This window comes from Poecile atricapillus, chromosome 14 (genome assembly GCF_030490865.1).
Source record: "Poecile atricapillus isolate bPoeAtr1 chromosome 14, bPoeAtr1.hap1, whole genome shotgun sequence".
In the NCBI taxonomy this organism is placed as follows: Eukaryota; Metazoa; Chordata; class Aves; order Passeriformes; family Paridae; genus Poecile; species Poecile atricapillus.
Genome location: NC_081262.1, coordinates 11,639,120 through 11,655,404, shown reverse-complemented (window position 1 = coordinate 11,655,404; position 16,285 = coordinate 11,639,120). Strand labels below are relative to the sequence as shown.

General features: G+C 38.6%; 1 protein-coding gene across 1 annotated transcript in view; it reads left to right on the top strand.

Annotated features, from left to right (window-relative positions):
* C14H7orf50 (chromosome 14 C7orf50 homolog) overlaps positions 1–16,285 on the top strand; it is a 122,305-nt gene that overhangs the window by 102,341 nt on the left and 3,679 nt on the right. The window contains exon 4 of the mRNA XM_058850165.1: positions 13,424–13,505. Within this exon, the coding sequence (XP_058706148.1) occupies positions 13,424–13,505 (82 nt within the window). The remainder of the gene's footprint in view (positions 1–13,423; positions 13,506–16,285) is intronic.

Here is a 16,285-nt window from a genome sequence, read left to right as displayed (position 1 = left end):
CTTCAGCCTGGCTGCAGCAAGTCAGATACTCCTGTTTCAGACTTGGCTTTATGATATCCATTTCCAGGTGTTAGTGTTCTCATTATCATCTGATTATTCAAACTGTGCATTTAGGATTCTGTGACTGTCACATTACACTCAGTAACAGCACCATACAGCTTCTGCCTGTTTAATCAAGATGTCTGGTGGCAGCCTGAGTCGATGATTTTCATTCCCCATGATAGAGCCATTGACTTCTGGATTTACTTTTCTGTATCTTGATGGCAAGTGATATGTAAATATGTGTTGGAGACATGCCAGTGTTTTTCTAACCCCCACATGATATCCACAGGATGTCAGATTGTGCAGAAATTGCTTTGAAATTGTTATTAACTTCTTGCTGGGTTAGCTGCTTTTTATGGTTCTAATACAATGATTTCTCTGCTTTGCAAGAAGCACATGAATATCTTACTCTTAATTTAGTGAGATAATGCAGATTACTGTTCCTTATCTATATCTCTGGTCTTTTTCCACTTATAAATAATACAGCTCTCCAGAGTGAGCGAGCCAGACTTCGTGTGAAGAGTGCACACCAAAAGAAAGGTCTTCCATTCAAATCCAATTTTGCAATGCAGATGGTTGAAGAGATGCCTGCAGTGGCACTGAACAGAACACGGTGCTTGTGCAGGAATACTTGGGTCTGGAAGCTGAATAACCAGGTTAACACTCAGATGAGCCTGAATTAAAAACTTGTGGCTCTCTGCAGATGAGCTCAGGCACTGCATGGGGCTGATTTATAAGTGACACCACTTCCAGAGCCAGAGCAGGCACTGAGGCTTCTTGAGCTGCTGCTGAAGATAAACTTGTCAGTTCAAGGTAGTGCTGACAAATAATAGTATCATTTACTACACAAGTCTAAAAACAGCAACCAAAAGAAAGAACAACAACAACAAAAAAACCCTTTTAAGTGGCTCAGAGCCAATCCTAGCTATTTTTACCAAGAATTTCTGGGAAGAAAACAAACCTTAGCAATATATTCTGGGTATCTGTAATACTATTCTGGAAATGCTCCAGTTGGACAGAATTACTTTGTAAAATAATTTCAGTCTAATAATCTCTAGCAAGTCCTCTCCAGAGTTGTGGATTGAATTGTGAAGATCCTAGATACTTAAAATATTTTTGGATGCATTTTGCCACTTCCAGCTTGTTGGATAAGCAGGTCTGGTTTCTACAGACAAAATAGGTGTTTGGGAGGTTCTGATATGTCAGGTTCTAAGACTTTTAAGCTTGTACCTTTTAAGTTATATTTGGAAGTTCTGAGATGTTGCAAGTATTTCTGTGGTATTTTCAACTCATTCAGAAGTTTTAGAAACATTGATGATTGCGTGATTTTCCAGCCAAATTAGTAAATGCTTATGATGCAACTCATTCATCTGAGCTTTGGAGGAGCTGCTGGACTAACACAACCTTCCCTGAACCAAACCTTCTATGGTTTAACTGTTTAATATTATCCTGAATAAAGTACTTTCTTAGGGAATGGGTTTGGAGTAGCTTTCTTACCCCTTTGATAAGCACTAATGTATGGATAGAGTGGAGAAAGAAAGGGAAGCTCAGGTCTGTGGTAAATTTTCCTCAGAGTCAGTAGCTGTTTCATCTTTCAGAATCTGCTCATTGTCCTATTTACTTTATGCAGAGGAAAGAGATTTCTAATTTCCATAACCATAAATGGTCACTAAATGTAACAAAAGAAGAAAAATGGAATAGGGTTCTCTAATCCTGATTTATGGCTCTAAATAAAATTATTTGTCTTTCTAAATATTTGAATTAATTTTATGGAAGATCACAAGTACACTTCTCAAAGCATATTTCAGTAAAAGCTACAGTGATTTACTTTGGAACCTTCTGTCTCTTTGCACTTCTACCATTTTTCAGTGTGAAACAAAGCTGTCAAAATATTTACTTGGGCATTTTGTTCAATGGTGTGGAAATGGTGTGTTTAATAATATCATTAATATGAATTCACAAATCCTTTCATCTGACATCTGTCATTTACAGGATCAACTGAAAAATACCTGACTGCTCAGCCCCATCTTTAAAGAGATTTTTATATGTTTTTTTAAACCATTCTGTCTCTGTCTTCTCCCCACCATAGTAGTGATGATTTGCTTTTCCATAATACCTTTCCTGATAGAATATCACAACTGTGTTGTGAGAAATAAATGAAAATTATTTTGACACTGATTTATTTACTCTCGTTATGACAGCTTTTGAGAAAGTGTTATGTTACCCCATTTTTCAGGTGATAAATTAAACAGTGATGAGGTTTGTGACTCACCAAAGTCCCTGTACTGTCCAAAGGTCTGCTTTCAGAGAAGTGAGATGAGGAAAAGTCAACTTAATTTTCTTCTCATCTGAGCACAGGCTCTGTTTTCTTTGGCCCTGGTCCAATGGCTGCTCCACCAGACCTGCAGGATTTTTCTCAATTCCTTCTTTTGAAAGCCAAGTTTGCATGGATTTTGTTCTGTAGTGTCATCTCAAGGCAGTCCTGAGGGCCACTGGTCTCTGCTGGGCATGCAGGGTTAATGGATTAATATTCCAAACTGTTCCATCGCTGTTTTGGGAGAGGTGGCATGGTTGGGCTGTCCTTCCTGGTATTGCTGCAGGTGACCAGAGCAGCTTTATTCCACTCCACTGCTGCTGATAAAACCAGGAATAAAAATTCCCCAGTTTGCCATGTATCTATGGTGGCATTTAAGATGATTTGTATGCCTGAGGAGGCTTCCAGTGCATTCTTAGTGAATTGGTTTTGGATTTTTTTCCAAAATTTAGTTTGCTTTTACTTACTGATAATTTTATCAATAGGGTGGTTAAAACTTCTAAAATTTTATATATATATGTTGTCACAACTATAAGTTGTATTAGCAGTACATAACTGCTGGACTGTAAAGTGCTTCCTCAGATGGGGAAAATTAGATCACATGTATTAAATCCACGGACACTCAGATAAAAATAGTTAAGGTTTCTTTGTCTGATTCTCTTTCCCGTAAAATAGCATCTTGATTTCCAAACCTGGTTAAGAAAATTTAATGTCTCCTTTTTTAATAACTCATTTCCAGTAAAATAAAATTTAGTATAAATGAATTTTCCTAACAGTTTATTAAATGTAGCCATTAGATATTTATCGTTGAGATGTGGCTTTCATCTTTCCATATTATTATACAAAAGAGATTGCATCTAATGGAATAATTAAGCAGCTTTAATATCTTATTTCATCTGATACTACTTTCAGAAACCTTGTAAGATATATTAGAGAGATTCAGAAGTCTTTAATAACAGACCAGGACTGCTTCAGGACTGTATGCTGACAGTAAGGAGGCATCTTCACTCCTCACTGAAGTGCTCAAAACCTCACACAAGCACTTTGATCTTTTCCATTTGTCTTTGGGGAGAATTTGGTGCTGTTCAGGTCAAATAAAACCAGAATAATTAAAATAATCCATTTCGCATATAAGTATTACAACAAACTACCTCTTGATATTTTTTAACTAAAAGCAGATGGCAGGGGTTATTTACTTTATTTTGGGAATATTTAATTTGCAGGGAGGTTGCAGTGAAGGAGTTTGAGGCAGTTTTTCTCCCAGCTTCTGAAGTCTGCGCTCCCCTGGCTCTCCAAACTCCCTGCCTCACTCCTGGCTCCAAGCCCAGGCATCCCATCCTTAACCCTCCTTCTGCCTTTGAGAAAAGGCATTTTGTGCTCACCCATCTTCATTCAGACTAGGTTCTTGGCATGGCAGAAATGCAAAAGGGAGTTTTTATGTTTTCTGTGTGTCATAAAATTCAGATCTGGGAGAATTAACACCGCTACTCACTTCCTCAAACACATTCAGACTATTCATCCAGTGCCCAAATACTCGTAGTAGTGGTGAGGAGTTTCATAGCTCTAGGGAATCATTTAGACTAGTCAGCCAAAGCCAAAATTAAAATTTAAAATGCAGTTGGCAATGATTATTAATCAATTAGCTCTAGGGAGCTGTCAAGGCTTCCTAACCAGAGTTAGAATAACAAGAAATATTTTTGAAATAATAAAACTAGATCCTTAATAAAACTCGTCTCCTTTTTCACACATTTATTAATATGATGATGCCTAAAAAGGTATCAGTAATTACTTTTATATGAATGAAATTGAATTAGAATGAGAGCCATCTGCAGGAAGGAGTAATTGGCAGATCCATGATTTAAAATCTTAGTAGTGCAGCACATGTCACAGGGAATTAGAAGAGGGGAATCTTACACTGCCCTAAACACCTTGGTGTGACAGCAGATTTTATTATGCAGTGAGAGATAACTGAATATCTCAGCTAAATAAAAAAAAATGTGAGTGGGCTGTGAACTGCTGAACACTTTTAGGTTAGATCTTGATATTGTCCCTGTTTAGAGCTCTCCTGCAAAAAGAAGAGTAAATTATTCTGTAAGGGTACAGCTTGGGAGATTCAGGTGCCGTGGGGTCTGCAGCACTCTGTCCCCCATCTGCCTCTGCCATACTGCCTGATGAATGCTGCAGTGGGATGTCCAGGCTGGGATGTAAAAAGTTACAAGGATGGCTGATGTGTCTTTTTGTTTTGTTTTGTTTTGTTTTAAGTTTCTATACATACTATTCTAGTTGGTCCAGAACAACCCCAAATGTGGTACTTCTCAGATGTGCTGTAAGAGCCACTTGTGTGATGGGTTATTTGAAGAGGGCTACATTTTCTTGTAGCAAAAATGAACTTTGCCTAGCTAGCCAGCAATAAAAATACTTGGATTTCATTTAGAATAAAAATCCCTTGAAAATGTAATTGGTGCAACAGTTCATTGAGGGCTGGTATCCAAATTAATAAATAGCACTTCTTCAATACTGTCCTAAGAAAACTCAAGTGAAGGGGCACAGTAGGAATTTGACAATCCAATATTTGACAGCTTGACAGCTCTATACCTACAGAACGTTGCCATCAGAACAAGCCAGCTCTGTGGAAGAGTTACAGGGCCAGTCCTGCAGCACAGCCTCAAGGGTCAGCTTCCATTTGAGGGGAGATTTCCCCTTTCCTGGAGGGTGCATGAGAAGTCCCTGGATACCACAAGGGAAATTGATTTGAGGCCAGTTCTTTGTCAGGGTTGTCAGGCAAGGAGAAGACACTTGGTGTCTGTTCACAGATGCTGCAGGCACCCAGCCTGGCCATCATCGAGACTGCTGGGCTGGGTTTTACCCCTCAGGTTCACTGACACCATGGTCCACCCTCTGAGCAGCTCCTGTTCCTCAAAGACAGGGGAAAACCCCACTGGGAAATGTGCAGGAAGAGGATTTGAATCTTGTGGGGAGGAGAGGCCAGCTGGGCTCCCTGCAGCTGGGACTAGATGTGCTGGATGCTGAGCCAGAAAGGAAGAACGTGCCTGGTTCTGGGGTGTGGTGCAGGGCAGCATTTGGCATCTCCTCAGCAGAACGAGAGCGTTGCTTTTCCTTGTTCAGTGAAATGCTGCTCTGGACTTGGGAACTGCAGAAGAGCTGTGGAAATCCCTTAGGCTTCTGCAAAGAGGAAAACCACACAGAAACACCCAACCTGACAAATTGAAGACATCTGGGTACAGAAGGGCAGCCCATTTTCAGCAGTGCTGCTGATCAGCAGCCTGGGTTAGGCACCTTCCCAGGGTGCCAGCGTCACTTTGCAGCCTCAGGGCTTCCTGAAGAATCCCGTGCAGAACTGAGGAACACAAACCTTCAGCTCAGTGGAATGAGCAATAAATTGGTTCTTGGGTGTCCTGGCTGGTTCAAAGCAAAACCAATCGGCTGACAACTTCAGCACCCAAATCCTCCTCCAAGTGGCCATTTCTTCATCCCTCTTTAAAAACTTTAACAGATAAAGTTTCACATGAAGTTTGTTTCTCTTTCAGCATTATTTTTAGCATTGTTATATGGAAAACCATGATGCTTTCATACATTTCTTGTGTTTTATTAATAAAACACAAAAGTTTGGGTGTATTTTTTTGGTGATGGTGTACTTTTTTGTTTTATTGTTTGAACTTTTAAAGTTTTAGAAGCTGATTTAAAATTTAAAAAGCAATGAAAATTAGCTCCTTGGCTTGAATCTGTGCCTTTGCAGGAGTGTTCTGTACCACAGTTGGACATTTTTTGGTGTAACTGTAAGGGGGAAGAGAATTGACATATTTGTTTTTTCTGGGTCTGGTAGCATATTGCTCATCTGATCTTCAGAAAGCATTTATATAAATGGACTTTTGCCAACTTTTGAAAAGGATTTTACATGCAGCTGGCTTCTTACATGATTTTCATAGAGAGTGTGGGGCCCTCTTTATCTCCTCGTACCCCCCAGGATGTTCTTCATGGGAGGGAGGCATAACAGTTGTTTTCATTTTCCCTTTCCCTTATTTCTGGTTCAGGCATCAGTGTGACCAGAATTAAGTGCAAGAGAAGATGGACATCTGGAGAGGAGATGAGTCTTTGGGATAGCACTTGGTTGTATATTCCTTGCAGGAGCAGAACAGATTGGCTGTGAAGGGCTCAAATTCTATTTTTTATTCTTCTTCTGTGATAAACTCCTGCTTTGTGTTCTGTTTATGAATGTATGTAAAATAAAAAACACATTTAGCTTAGAAATACAGTAGTAGTAGCTGTGGGCTTTCAAGCCTGACCTTTTTGTTATTACTGAAAACAGCAGCAAGTTCTCAGCACGTTATTACTGGTATTTATGTTTTTTTCAAATCAAAATGCAGTTTTGCTGCAGGTGGGCTAATGTGGATACCAGCAACTAAATAACTGTATCAAGAAAATAATTTTTAAAGAAATTGCCAAGTTTTTTTTTCCCTGGTTTGATGCTGTTGGCATTTGCAGGTGGGTTGGTGCCTATGAGAAGCTGAATCACAGCGAGGCACCCCATGTGTGTTGTACCAGATGTAAGGGACAGGAGCTCTCCTCACGACCTGCTGCATGGTTTTGAGGCATTGTTACAATTTTCTGGGTCAACTTTTCTTCCCACCAATCATCTGTCTCATCTGTTTATACTTGAAGCTCTTCAAGGGAACGTCTCATGTTGCGTTTGAACAGAGCCTGTGGTGGGGGAGGAAGAGGATTTCTAGCTTGGCTGAAGCTGCAGGATGCAAACATAATATAAAACCTTACAAATAATGGCAAGTGATAAAAGTACATTGAATAAAAAAATAAGCTGTGCTAAACATTTTATGTAGATCTAATCAAACTTGGCTTTATGGCACAAAGGCCCCTTCCTTTCACTTTATAAATACTTTCTAAGAAAATCCTGTGACCTGTTTGCTGCACAGATACAATCAGATACAATCCGTCATAATACTGGACATCAGGACAAAAATGGGACACTTAAAAGCACATTTATTTTTTCCTGCATGTGTGATTCCTAAGTTAGAAAAAAGCTTCCTCCTCTTGCCTTTTCACAAGTCTATAGTCATTTTCCTGTGTCTAAACCAGATGGAAGAATATATTAAAAAATGTTTTTAAACCACAGATTGAAAAATGGTGCCAGGATTTTCAACCAAAAATGTGGCAGTGATTCTAAAATCTGTTGACAATTTTAGAAAGTTTTCTTTTTGCAAACGAGCTCCATTAGTGTCTTTTCTTTCTTCCAGGAAAATAAGAAAAACCTTTATCCGAGTCATAATTTAGTTAGATTCCAAACTGGATTTGAGAATATCAGCATAAATATATTATCTTTCTCCAGGGATTGGAGCTGGGACATGAACAGACTCATCTATAACATGAGAAAAACACAGTTAAAGGCTAGAGTTGTCTCTTATGCCTAATATTGGGTCATACCAGAGATTTGTGCTTCCAGGATTTTAACTACAGCCTTTCCAGTCCAGTCTTAGAAAATCTATTTAGAATTTAAATTTTGGCTATTCTTTCCAAATGAGGGCATTCAGCATCACACACACTTGAACTGAGATTTCTTCTTACATTGGATTGAGCAATGAAGTTCACCATGAGGCAGCTTTCTGGGTATGCAGTTTTTTGTGGAACACCAGACATTCAAAAAACATCTTTGTAAAAGTAAATCCATTTTAAATACCCCTGAGAGAAATAGAAGAAACTCTGCATACCCCCAATAAAAATAAACACTTTTACATTTCCCTTTAAATAACTGTATGTGTTATAACTGGAGAAAAAATTATTCCTACTTCACTATATGCACTATAAGGCATATGTTAAACTTCCATCCACATCCATATATTTTTTATATATCCATATAAAACCTCCATCCATAAAATGGCTCTTCTCCCACAAGACTGAGCTTATGCCAAAGTTTTGCTCCCTCCTTGCTGCTTCCAAGGGTTCCAGGGAGCCTCTTTGAGGTGCAGCATTCCCTGCTCACCTGTTGGCCATATGTGCAGTGGGCTCACTCCTGGACTGACCTGATAACAGCGTTCAGAGTTTCCAAATTTGGGCCTTATAAGGGCAGTGAGTTGCCTTAACCAGCAGTGCATGGGGTTTTTAAGAGGCTGCTATTGTATGCATTGCACTGTGAAATATTCCAGCAGATCCCTTGAGTGCCGAGTGTTTCAGCAAGGCTTTAAATATCTTTAAGGGAATTTTTTTGGAGTATGGTTGTTCTTTATTGAGGAAACACCTGTTATCCACATTTTATGGGTAGGGTGGTGAGCTCAGAAATGATGCTGTTTTCAAGGAGTTTGGGGAATAAAGGGCCTAACTTGATTCCTGCAAGCCTTAATCGTGTGCCATAACTCCTGTTCAGCCTTCCTTGGGGGGTTTGTGGAAGGAGACAGGTGATCCTTAAGGACAGGTTGCAGAGTGGTGAATAACTGGTATATCAAAATGGAAAAGTACCCAGATGGATGAGGTGGGAAGAATGTGACCATTTCTGTGTAGTGTTGTAGAATGCTGCTTTTAATGTTTTCCATAGATCTTTTCAGTGGAGCCCTGACTTTGGTGCAATGGGCCAGACCTGTGGCTCTGTCCCTCCTCTGAGGGAAGCTTGGGAATGTCAGACATGGGATAAATCACAGGAGAGCTGCAGGAAGCTGTGCTCTGAGCTGGTCCTCAGGGCTGGAGAAAACTTTCAAGTTAATTGCCTGGTGCTAAACCTGGGCTGTATGCTGGAGAATTCCAAATTTGGTGGCAATCTGCTTTTCCTTGGATAGATACCGAGGCTGAAAGGTGTATCCAGAGTGGGCTGCACTGCCAGGGCACTCCTCTGAAGCAGTGGATGTTGGTGAGGTGTCCTTGAACATGGCACACAGCAGTGCTCTTGTGTGCCCTGGAAGGTGTCAGCAGTCACATCCCTGTCTATCTTTCTGTTTCTTGAGACTTGTCTCCTACCCAATAATTTTTTCAAGTTGGATCAGTAAAATGGGTGATTCTCAGCACTGAGCTTTTCTGTACTCAGTGATTATTTGCCAGTTGTGACAGCTCTATAGAGTTCTGTCCTGGCCAGTAGTCTCAGCAGATGCATTGTGCTGACTTCCTGAATCCAATTTGTAACAATAATGTTTTTCTCATACTGTGTTTCTGGAACTAATTTGCCTGCTTTCCCTTCCCCATCTCCTTCTCCCAGGACACCCCAGCGAGAGCTCTGCCCTGTGTGCTCCCGGTCGCCTTCTGTTTGCCTGCTTCCACTGCCTGAATTCCCATGTTTTGGGAACAGATTTATGGGAGACGACTGGAGACACTAAAAATCATTTATGAGATAGACTAGTGAGAATCTTGGGTGTCTTTTCTATATGAGACTCTCCTGCTAAAAAACAAAACCCCAAATATAAAATTTCCTAAGTTGCTTGATTTATTTGATTCGTTTCCTCCGTCTGTTCAATTTCAACGCCATTTAGGAAGATCATTTGCACAAATATTTAAGTTCTCTTTAACTAAAGTCAACCAATGTATTTTTTCAATGAACTGGAGCTCATGAGAAAGATTCAAACATCAGCTGTGTAAAGAAGACAATTAGTGTTTGTACAATATATTGAAAATGAGCCTAAGGCATACTGGAAAAATACATGTTTTACACATGTATATTATTCATCCAATTCCATAGTTTGTAATAGATCCTGACACAGATAATTCCAGAAGCTACCAAATGAATTCAAGCTATGAAAGAGATCGCAAGTGTCTATAAAAAGAGGAGGTTTAACTGTAATGGAGTTGGTTTTGCTCTGTGTGTTTGATCACTCAAAGGAAAAGCCTTTTCGCCTGCTGTAGTATGTCAAGGAAGCTTATCTGCATGTAAACAGCAAAATGAAACCTCTCTTGTGTTGTGTTGAACTTCTCTAGTTTAGAAGTTGAGCATTTCTAAAAATACACTAATGATGTCACCCTGATAACAGGAGATACTCTGTCATGGAGTGATACTTTTCCATAGATTTTAAAGCTGTCACGGGAGGAGGAAAAAGTTGTCATAATCATAGGAATCAGTGGAAAGGTTTTATTAAAATAACTGTTGTGTTACCTGCATTAAAGGTTGTGCACCCATTATCAGGAGTGTTTTGCCCACAGTTTGGGAGGAATTCGGGTCAAGAGGAGAGGACCATTTTTCTGAAGGGGAAGAAACAGGTGTTGTTGATCCAACCATGGTTGGAGTATCACTTAAAAGCTTTGGAGTATTTTCTGAAAATAGGAGTACACCTATAGCTATTAAGGAAAATACTGTTTTTTATTGTTGTAATTATTTAGTGTTTAATTCTAGTAGGACAGACCACAAAACAAAAGAAATGGCTTGTGAGGCTCTGATGCTATAATGGACATAAATGTACTTTCTGCCGTTGATTATGCTAAACTATTTGTTGTTTATATTAATTATTGTGGTGTATATAGAGCAGAACCTTTCAGGATGATAAATTAAAACTTTTGTTTGTTTCTGCAAGAGAATTCAGAGGACTGAAAGTCCATATGGAGTCTTGGATGCAAGACTACAACAACTCGCCTTAACATGTAGAAGAGAGCATATGGTTTTGGTAATAGGTTAATAAGAGCAATTAACCTTATGGTGCACTCATTTGTTGGTCTCAGTTGTTTATAAACTAGGTAATAAAGATATTTTAACATCCTATAGTTTTATAGGAGATTAAGTAAAATCAGGCTGTATTTTTTAAGTCTTAATGCCAGCAGTACTCAGGTGATAGTGTGATAGAAACATAAAATTAGCAGAGTAGAAGATTCAGAGTACTCCATGGTGTGTCCAAGCAGTGGATATCATCACAAATGTTGAAATACATAGCAGAATTTAGAGAAATACAAACATATGTTAAAGGCTTTCATTAGCAGAGGAACTGTTTTCCTGAGATGCAGTCACAGATTTGTCACTCAGCTTGTTCTTGTGACCTTGCAAAGGCTGTAATGTGAATTGTTTCCAGGCTTTATTTACACAGAAAAGCATTTTAAACTTACCTTCTTCTTCTTCTTGAGGATGAGCTTCCTAAAAGAACAGGTTAAAAAGTCAGCAAGCACTGGCATTGCTTTATTTTGTTTGTTCTGAAGGACTTCCTGCAGAAGTGCCAGTGTCTCTGTTAGGAGTTGCTGTGTTTGCCTGGCAAACAGAATAAGTGGGTCCAGATGAGCCGGTTGTTTTTGGCCCCACAAACTGCACCCACAAGAAAAAACATTTTTACTTTATTCCCTGTTGGCTCCTCACACTTCAGGTGGAGTCATTTGTTGTCCAGTCGAGCACCTTGCTGCAAAGACAGATGAGACCAAGGGTTGTGTGATTTTGTTTTGCGAGTGCTTTGGGTTCTAGGCTGGTGGTGATGGGAGAGGAGATGGTTTAATAATAATAGTTTAATAATAGTTTTTTATTTAGTTCTGTACTTTATATCAGTCACCTTTTTGGGCTTCTGCTTCCGTGCAATATTTGTTTTGCAAACTTCTGCCTACTTATTTGGCTACTAAAAAATCCTCTAAATCAGCTAATCTGTAGATTTAGGTCAAACAGGTAAAGGATATATTGTGGTTATTGGTTTTGTCTGTCCTTTCTGATTTACTGTAAATTGTCTGATTTTTACCTTACATTTTGGTTATAAGCTATTTTAATATATTTAGCTGATGATAACCCAAATGAGCAGTGATTCTTTTTCTTCATCCTGAATTTGAACATCAAGACAATAATTTCTTTCTTTAGGATTTTTTCAGAGGCTTCCATTTAACCTTTCTATACAAATTTGTGGTCTCATTTTTTTCTCTTTCATTGAATTGACTGAACAATATATTTGTTGGTGCAGCATTCACCAAAGATGAGGACTCTTTTGCTTTATTAGACTTGACAGTGTTTAAACAATACTAATTCTCATACCCAGCTGGGTTTTCAACTTATTTCTGTGCTCTCTATTGCTGTGTAAAACAAGCTGGAACATTAATGGCATCTTGCATGCTACCCTCTGGAGACCTACTTTTCTTTAGAGAAAAATCAAATAAATGTGAAAGTTTCTGGGTTTTCTCCTTATATTTTTCTTCCTTTTTTTTCAAATGATACTTTAGTGTACTGTCAGATTTTGTACATGTTACAATACTAATTTTCAAGCACATAATTTTAAAAAGTAGTCTTCATGTTATAGCTAGAATTATTTGTTTCCTCATTTTTTATAGAAAAAAATGCCTTTATCTAAACCAAAATATACCAGCTTTAAAAACATGTTCACAATGCACATGAATGTGCTATTTTAACCCAGCTAAAATTTTGTACATTGAAAATGTGTTTGCTGAACAGTCAAGGAACATTTGCAGATGCTAATAATTTGTTCAGCCTCTCACTTTTAACAATATTGAGTATTTTTCATGGGTGGGGGAGAGAGATAAACCCCCCATTTTTCTAGCTTTTAAATATAAATATTTAGGTCATACATTTAGACAAGCCCAAGCCTTGAATTGTTTGCTCCTGAAGGGTGAATTTTGTCTGTTCTAGAAGAGCCATCTGTGATGGGCTGCAGCCATTGCTGAGGTGACCATTGGAGCACAAGTCTCCTTCCAGTCCTTCAGAGGCTGCTTAATTTCATGTAAATTTCAATTAATCGTGAAATTGCACCTTTCTGAAATCCAAACTTGATTCTTGTCCCCTGCACCTCCCCAAATACTCAGTCCTGCAGCAGGAGTAAGAATTTGGGGTGCTCAGTTGTCTGGTCAAATGAGAGCAATGACCAATCATAAAGGACTGGCCAAAGCTGGGGGGATTTGATATTTGACTTCAAGTAATCCATGCTTTCTGAAGAAAATTTATAACCTTCTTGGCTATAATATCTCCTGTAATTTTTTTGCCCAGAAGCCAGGTGGCCCTGCACAAAACGTGTGCACTATCTGTGTCCCACAGTGCCATGACACAAAACAAAGTCACTTGGAAGCAGTGTAGGGAAGATTTTCTAAATAAATAATGTTTTGCTATCACAGTATTCCATTTAAGCAATTTTTTTTTGTCCTAATTTTCTACAGCTGGTCTAAAAACCCAGGAAAATGGAAGTTTCAAAAGACAAGACAGACGTGGCTTCTCCTGCACATGTATGATAAAGAGAAGGTTTGTATTCATGATGATTTTTCTCAGAACAAATATGATAGTCTTATACATTAGTTATAGTTGTTCCTTATTAACCAAAATGTCCTAGAACTAGCCATGCACTTGTCTCATAATTTTTTTGATAACTTACAGACTACTTTGTTTTTAACCAAGATGCTGAAGCATTTTAATTGCTTTTTATAATATTTTTATTTTGTTGGTGATCATTGTCCTTTGCATGCTAGATTTTTATACTCGATATATAGCAAGCATAAAGAGAGCAGATTCATGATTTATTTAAATCTGGAGTTTGCTGAGAATTTGAGTCATATCCTTAATTTGAATTTCCTAATGCAGAACCCAATACTGCAAACCACAGCTCTCATATTGTTTCAGATATCTGGCTCCATAGATGTACAGCCATATTGCCAAGATGTTAAAATAACTCTCTCATTTAAATATAAGTGAAACCTGATGTTGATTGTGAAAAACATAAAGTATAACCAGAAGCCAGGCCTGAATCCATACTGAAATCTATTCATTTCATAACTTAAAAAACAACATAAATTGAATTTCCAATAAGTATCTGACCATCGTGGTATCAAATGAGAGTGTCAGGTCATTCATTTTGTTGTGCAACAGAACAAACTTCTGCCCATTTGCACAGTGCTTCACTTATTGGTTCATTTTGTTGACATTCAGTTAGCTTTTGCTGATTTTTTTGTGTGCACTTGAACATTTACTCATACCAATAGTCCTGACCCAAATTAGTCAGCAGCTCTTAAGCCAGTCACCTGACATTGGGTGCTACCTTTTTAGACAGCCAGATGTTAATTAACAGCAGAGTTTCATGAGGGCAAAAATGTTCATATGGTGTAAATATTTTAAAAAGATGGGTTAGAGAATACAAATTTGATTTTGGTTTCTGGGTTGTTTGCTCTGCCTTCTGTTTTTTAAGTTTCTCCTTTAAAAGTCTTTATCAACCTTTCAAAATCAATGTATGCTCTTCAAAGCTGCCTAGAAATTGTTTGGCAGGCAGAAGGGTGTTTTTGCTTTTTTTACCTGTTTACTTTGGGGTTTGTGTAGAAATATACTGGGACACAATGAACTGTAAGTAGCATTTGTTTTATGTATCAAAACACAGTTTAACTCCTTATTTCTCAACACTGAAATGAAACATGTTTTTTCTTAAAATTCTGATGGGAGTGCTCTGATTTATTGAAATTCACATATTTTGTAGTTTAATAATCAGAGGAACATTGAATATGAGCTTCAGAAATGATTAACATCTGCATCCAGATTCAGTGAAGTTAGTAGAACTGCTCAAGTGCTTATAATTAAGCATATGATGAAGTCTCTTTCTTCATCAGGACCATAGGGAGGGCACACCCAGCTCCTTTTGAATATTTTTTTTATACCCAAATTCAACTTCCTGTCCATTACAGAATAAAATCTGTTGGTAATCCAAGCATGACTAACATACAAAAGGAGACATAAGTTTCTTTCCTTCCTGAGCCACATCTTTGATCTCATGGTGTCACTTGGATGCCTACTGAAGAGCCATGCAAAGGCCTGAATCAAGTTTCCTGTGCTGATAGGCCTCTTTCTGTAAGAAATAAGTTGAGGTTTTAAAAATGTTTGCTAGATAAATGGTTTTTTAAGCTCCTTTAAAATCCATCTGGTGGCTGGCTGACAGCTTCCAAGCCAGGCCTGTGTACCTATGGTGTGTATACTTCTCCAGTGCCCAGGATAAAATAAACACTAGGTCATTTGTTAGTTCTTTCTCATCTGGCACAGCATTTTTAGGAAGTTATTAGATCAGTTTTCAGCTTCTGGACTTCAGGGCATGGCAGGGTGGCTGAAGCTTCCTTGGAAGGTGACCCAAAATGCAGCCTGGCAGCAATGAGCTGAGCTCTCTGCTGGTGTCTGTGTTTGCTTTGCAAAATACGTGGGTGTTTGAGGTCTCCAGGTCTGAAAATACAGAGTTGCAGAGGATAATTTAACAGTGATAACTGTTCTTTTCCTGGTACTCTTTCATAGGGTTTCCTTCCTTTTCCCAAAGACAGGAATTGCTTCACTTGGGATTATTTCCATGTTAATCAGCTCCAGTGAATATTTGGAAGTTAGGACACAGGCAAGATTAGTGTGTGAGAGAGAAAAAGAAATAAGAAAAAGGTCAAAACAGTTTAACAAAAGAATAATAACAAAATCCCATAAGCCTGGCTTTGACTTCCAGAGCCATGCTGGGAGATCTTGATCTCCAATTTCAAACCAGCCTTGAACTGACCTTGGAACAAGGATCATGTTCCTCCTTGGAATACCTTGCCAAGACCCCTGAAATTACCACTTTTGTACTACTGTATTTGGAGAATTAAATTTTGGATTTCATTAACTTTCTTTGTGTGTTCCAGTCCTTGCTATGGCTCTACTGTCTGTGTAAGTCAGGAGGAAATACGATCTTACCTTGCCCACGGGGTGCTGTGTTGTGAGCTCCTGATGAAATAAACCCCAGAGCTGTGTTATGTTAAAGGAAAATATCAGACTTTTTGAACACTTGAGCACCCTTAGGGCCAAATGCTAAATGTTTTCTTGCCTTCAGGCAGCCTCATGTTAATTCTGTACACTTAGGGTTTCTAAATTTAGAGCAGGCTTTCAATTGCCCCCTCAAGCATTTTGCTTAAATGACATAATAATAACTGTACCTCCACAGGTATGCCTGTGCCATGAGCTCTGAGAACAAGAGTTGTAAATTACAGAGATAATTTGGCCAAAGTTTGAAATGGGGAAATGTTGCTGACTTT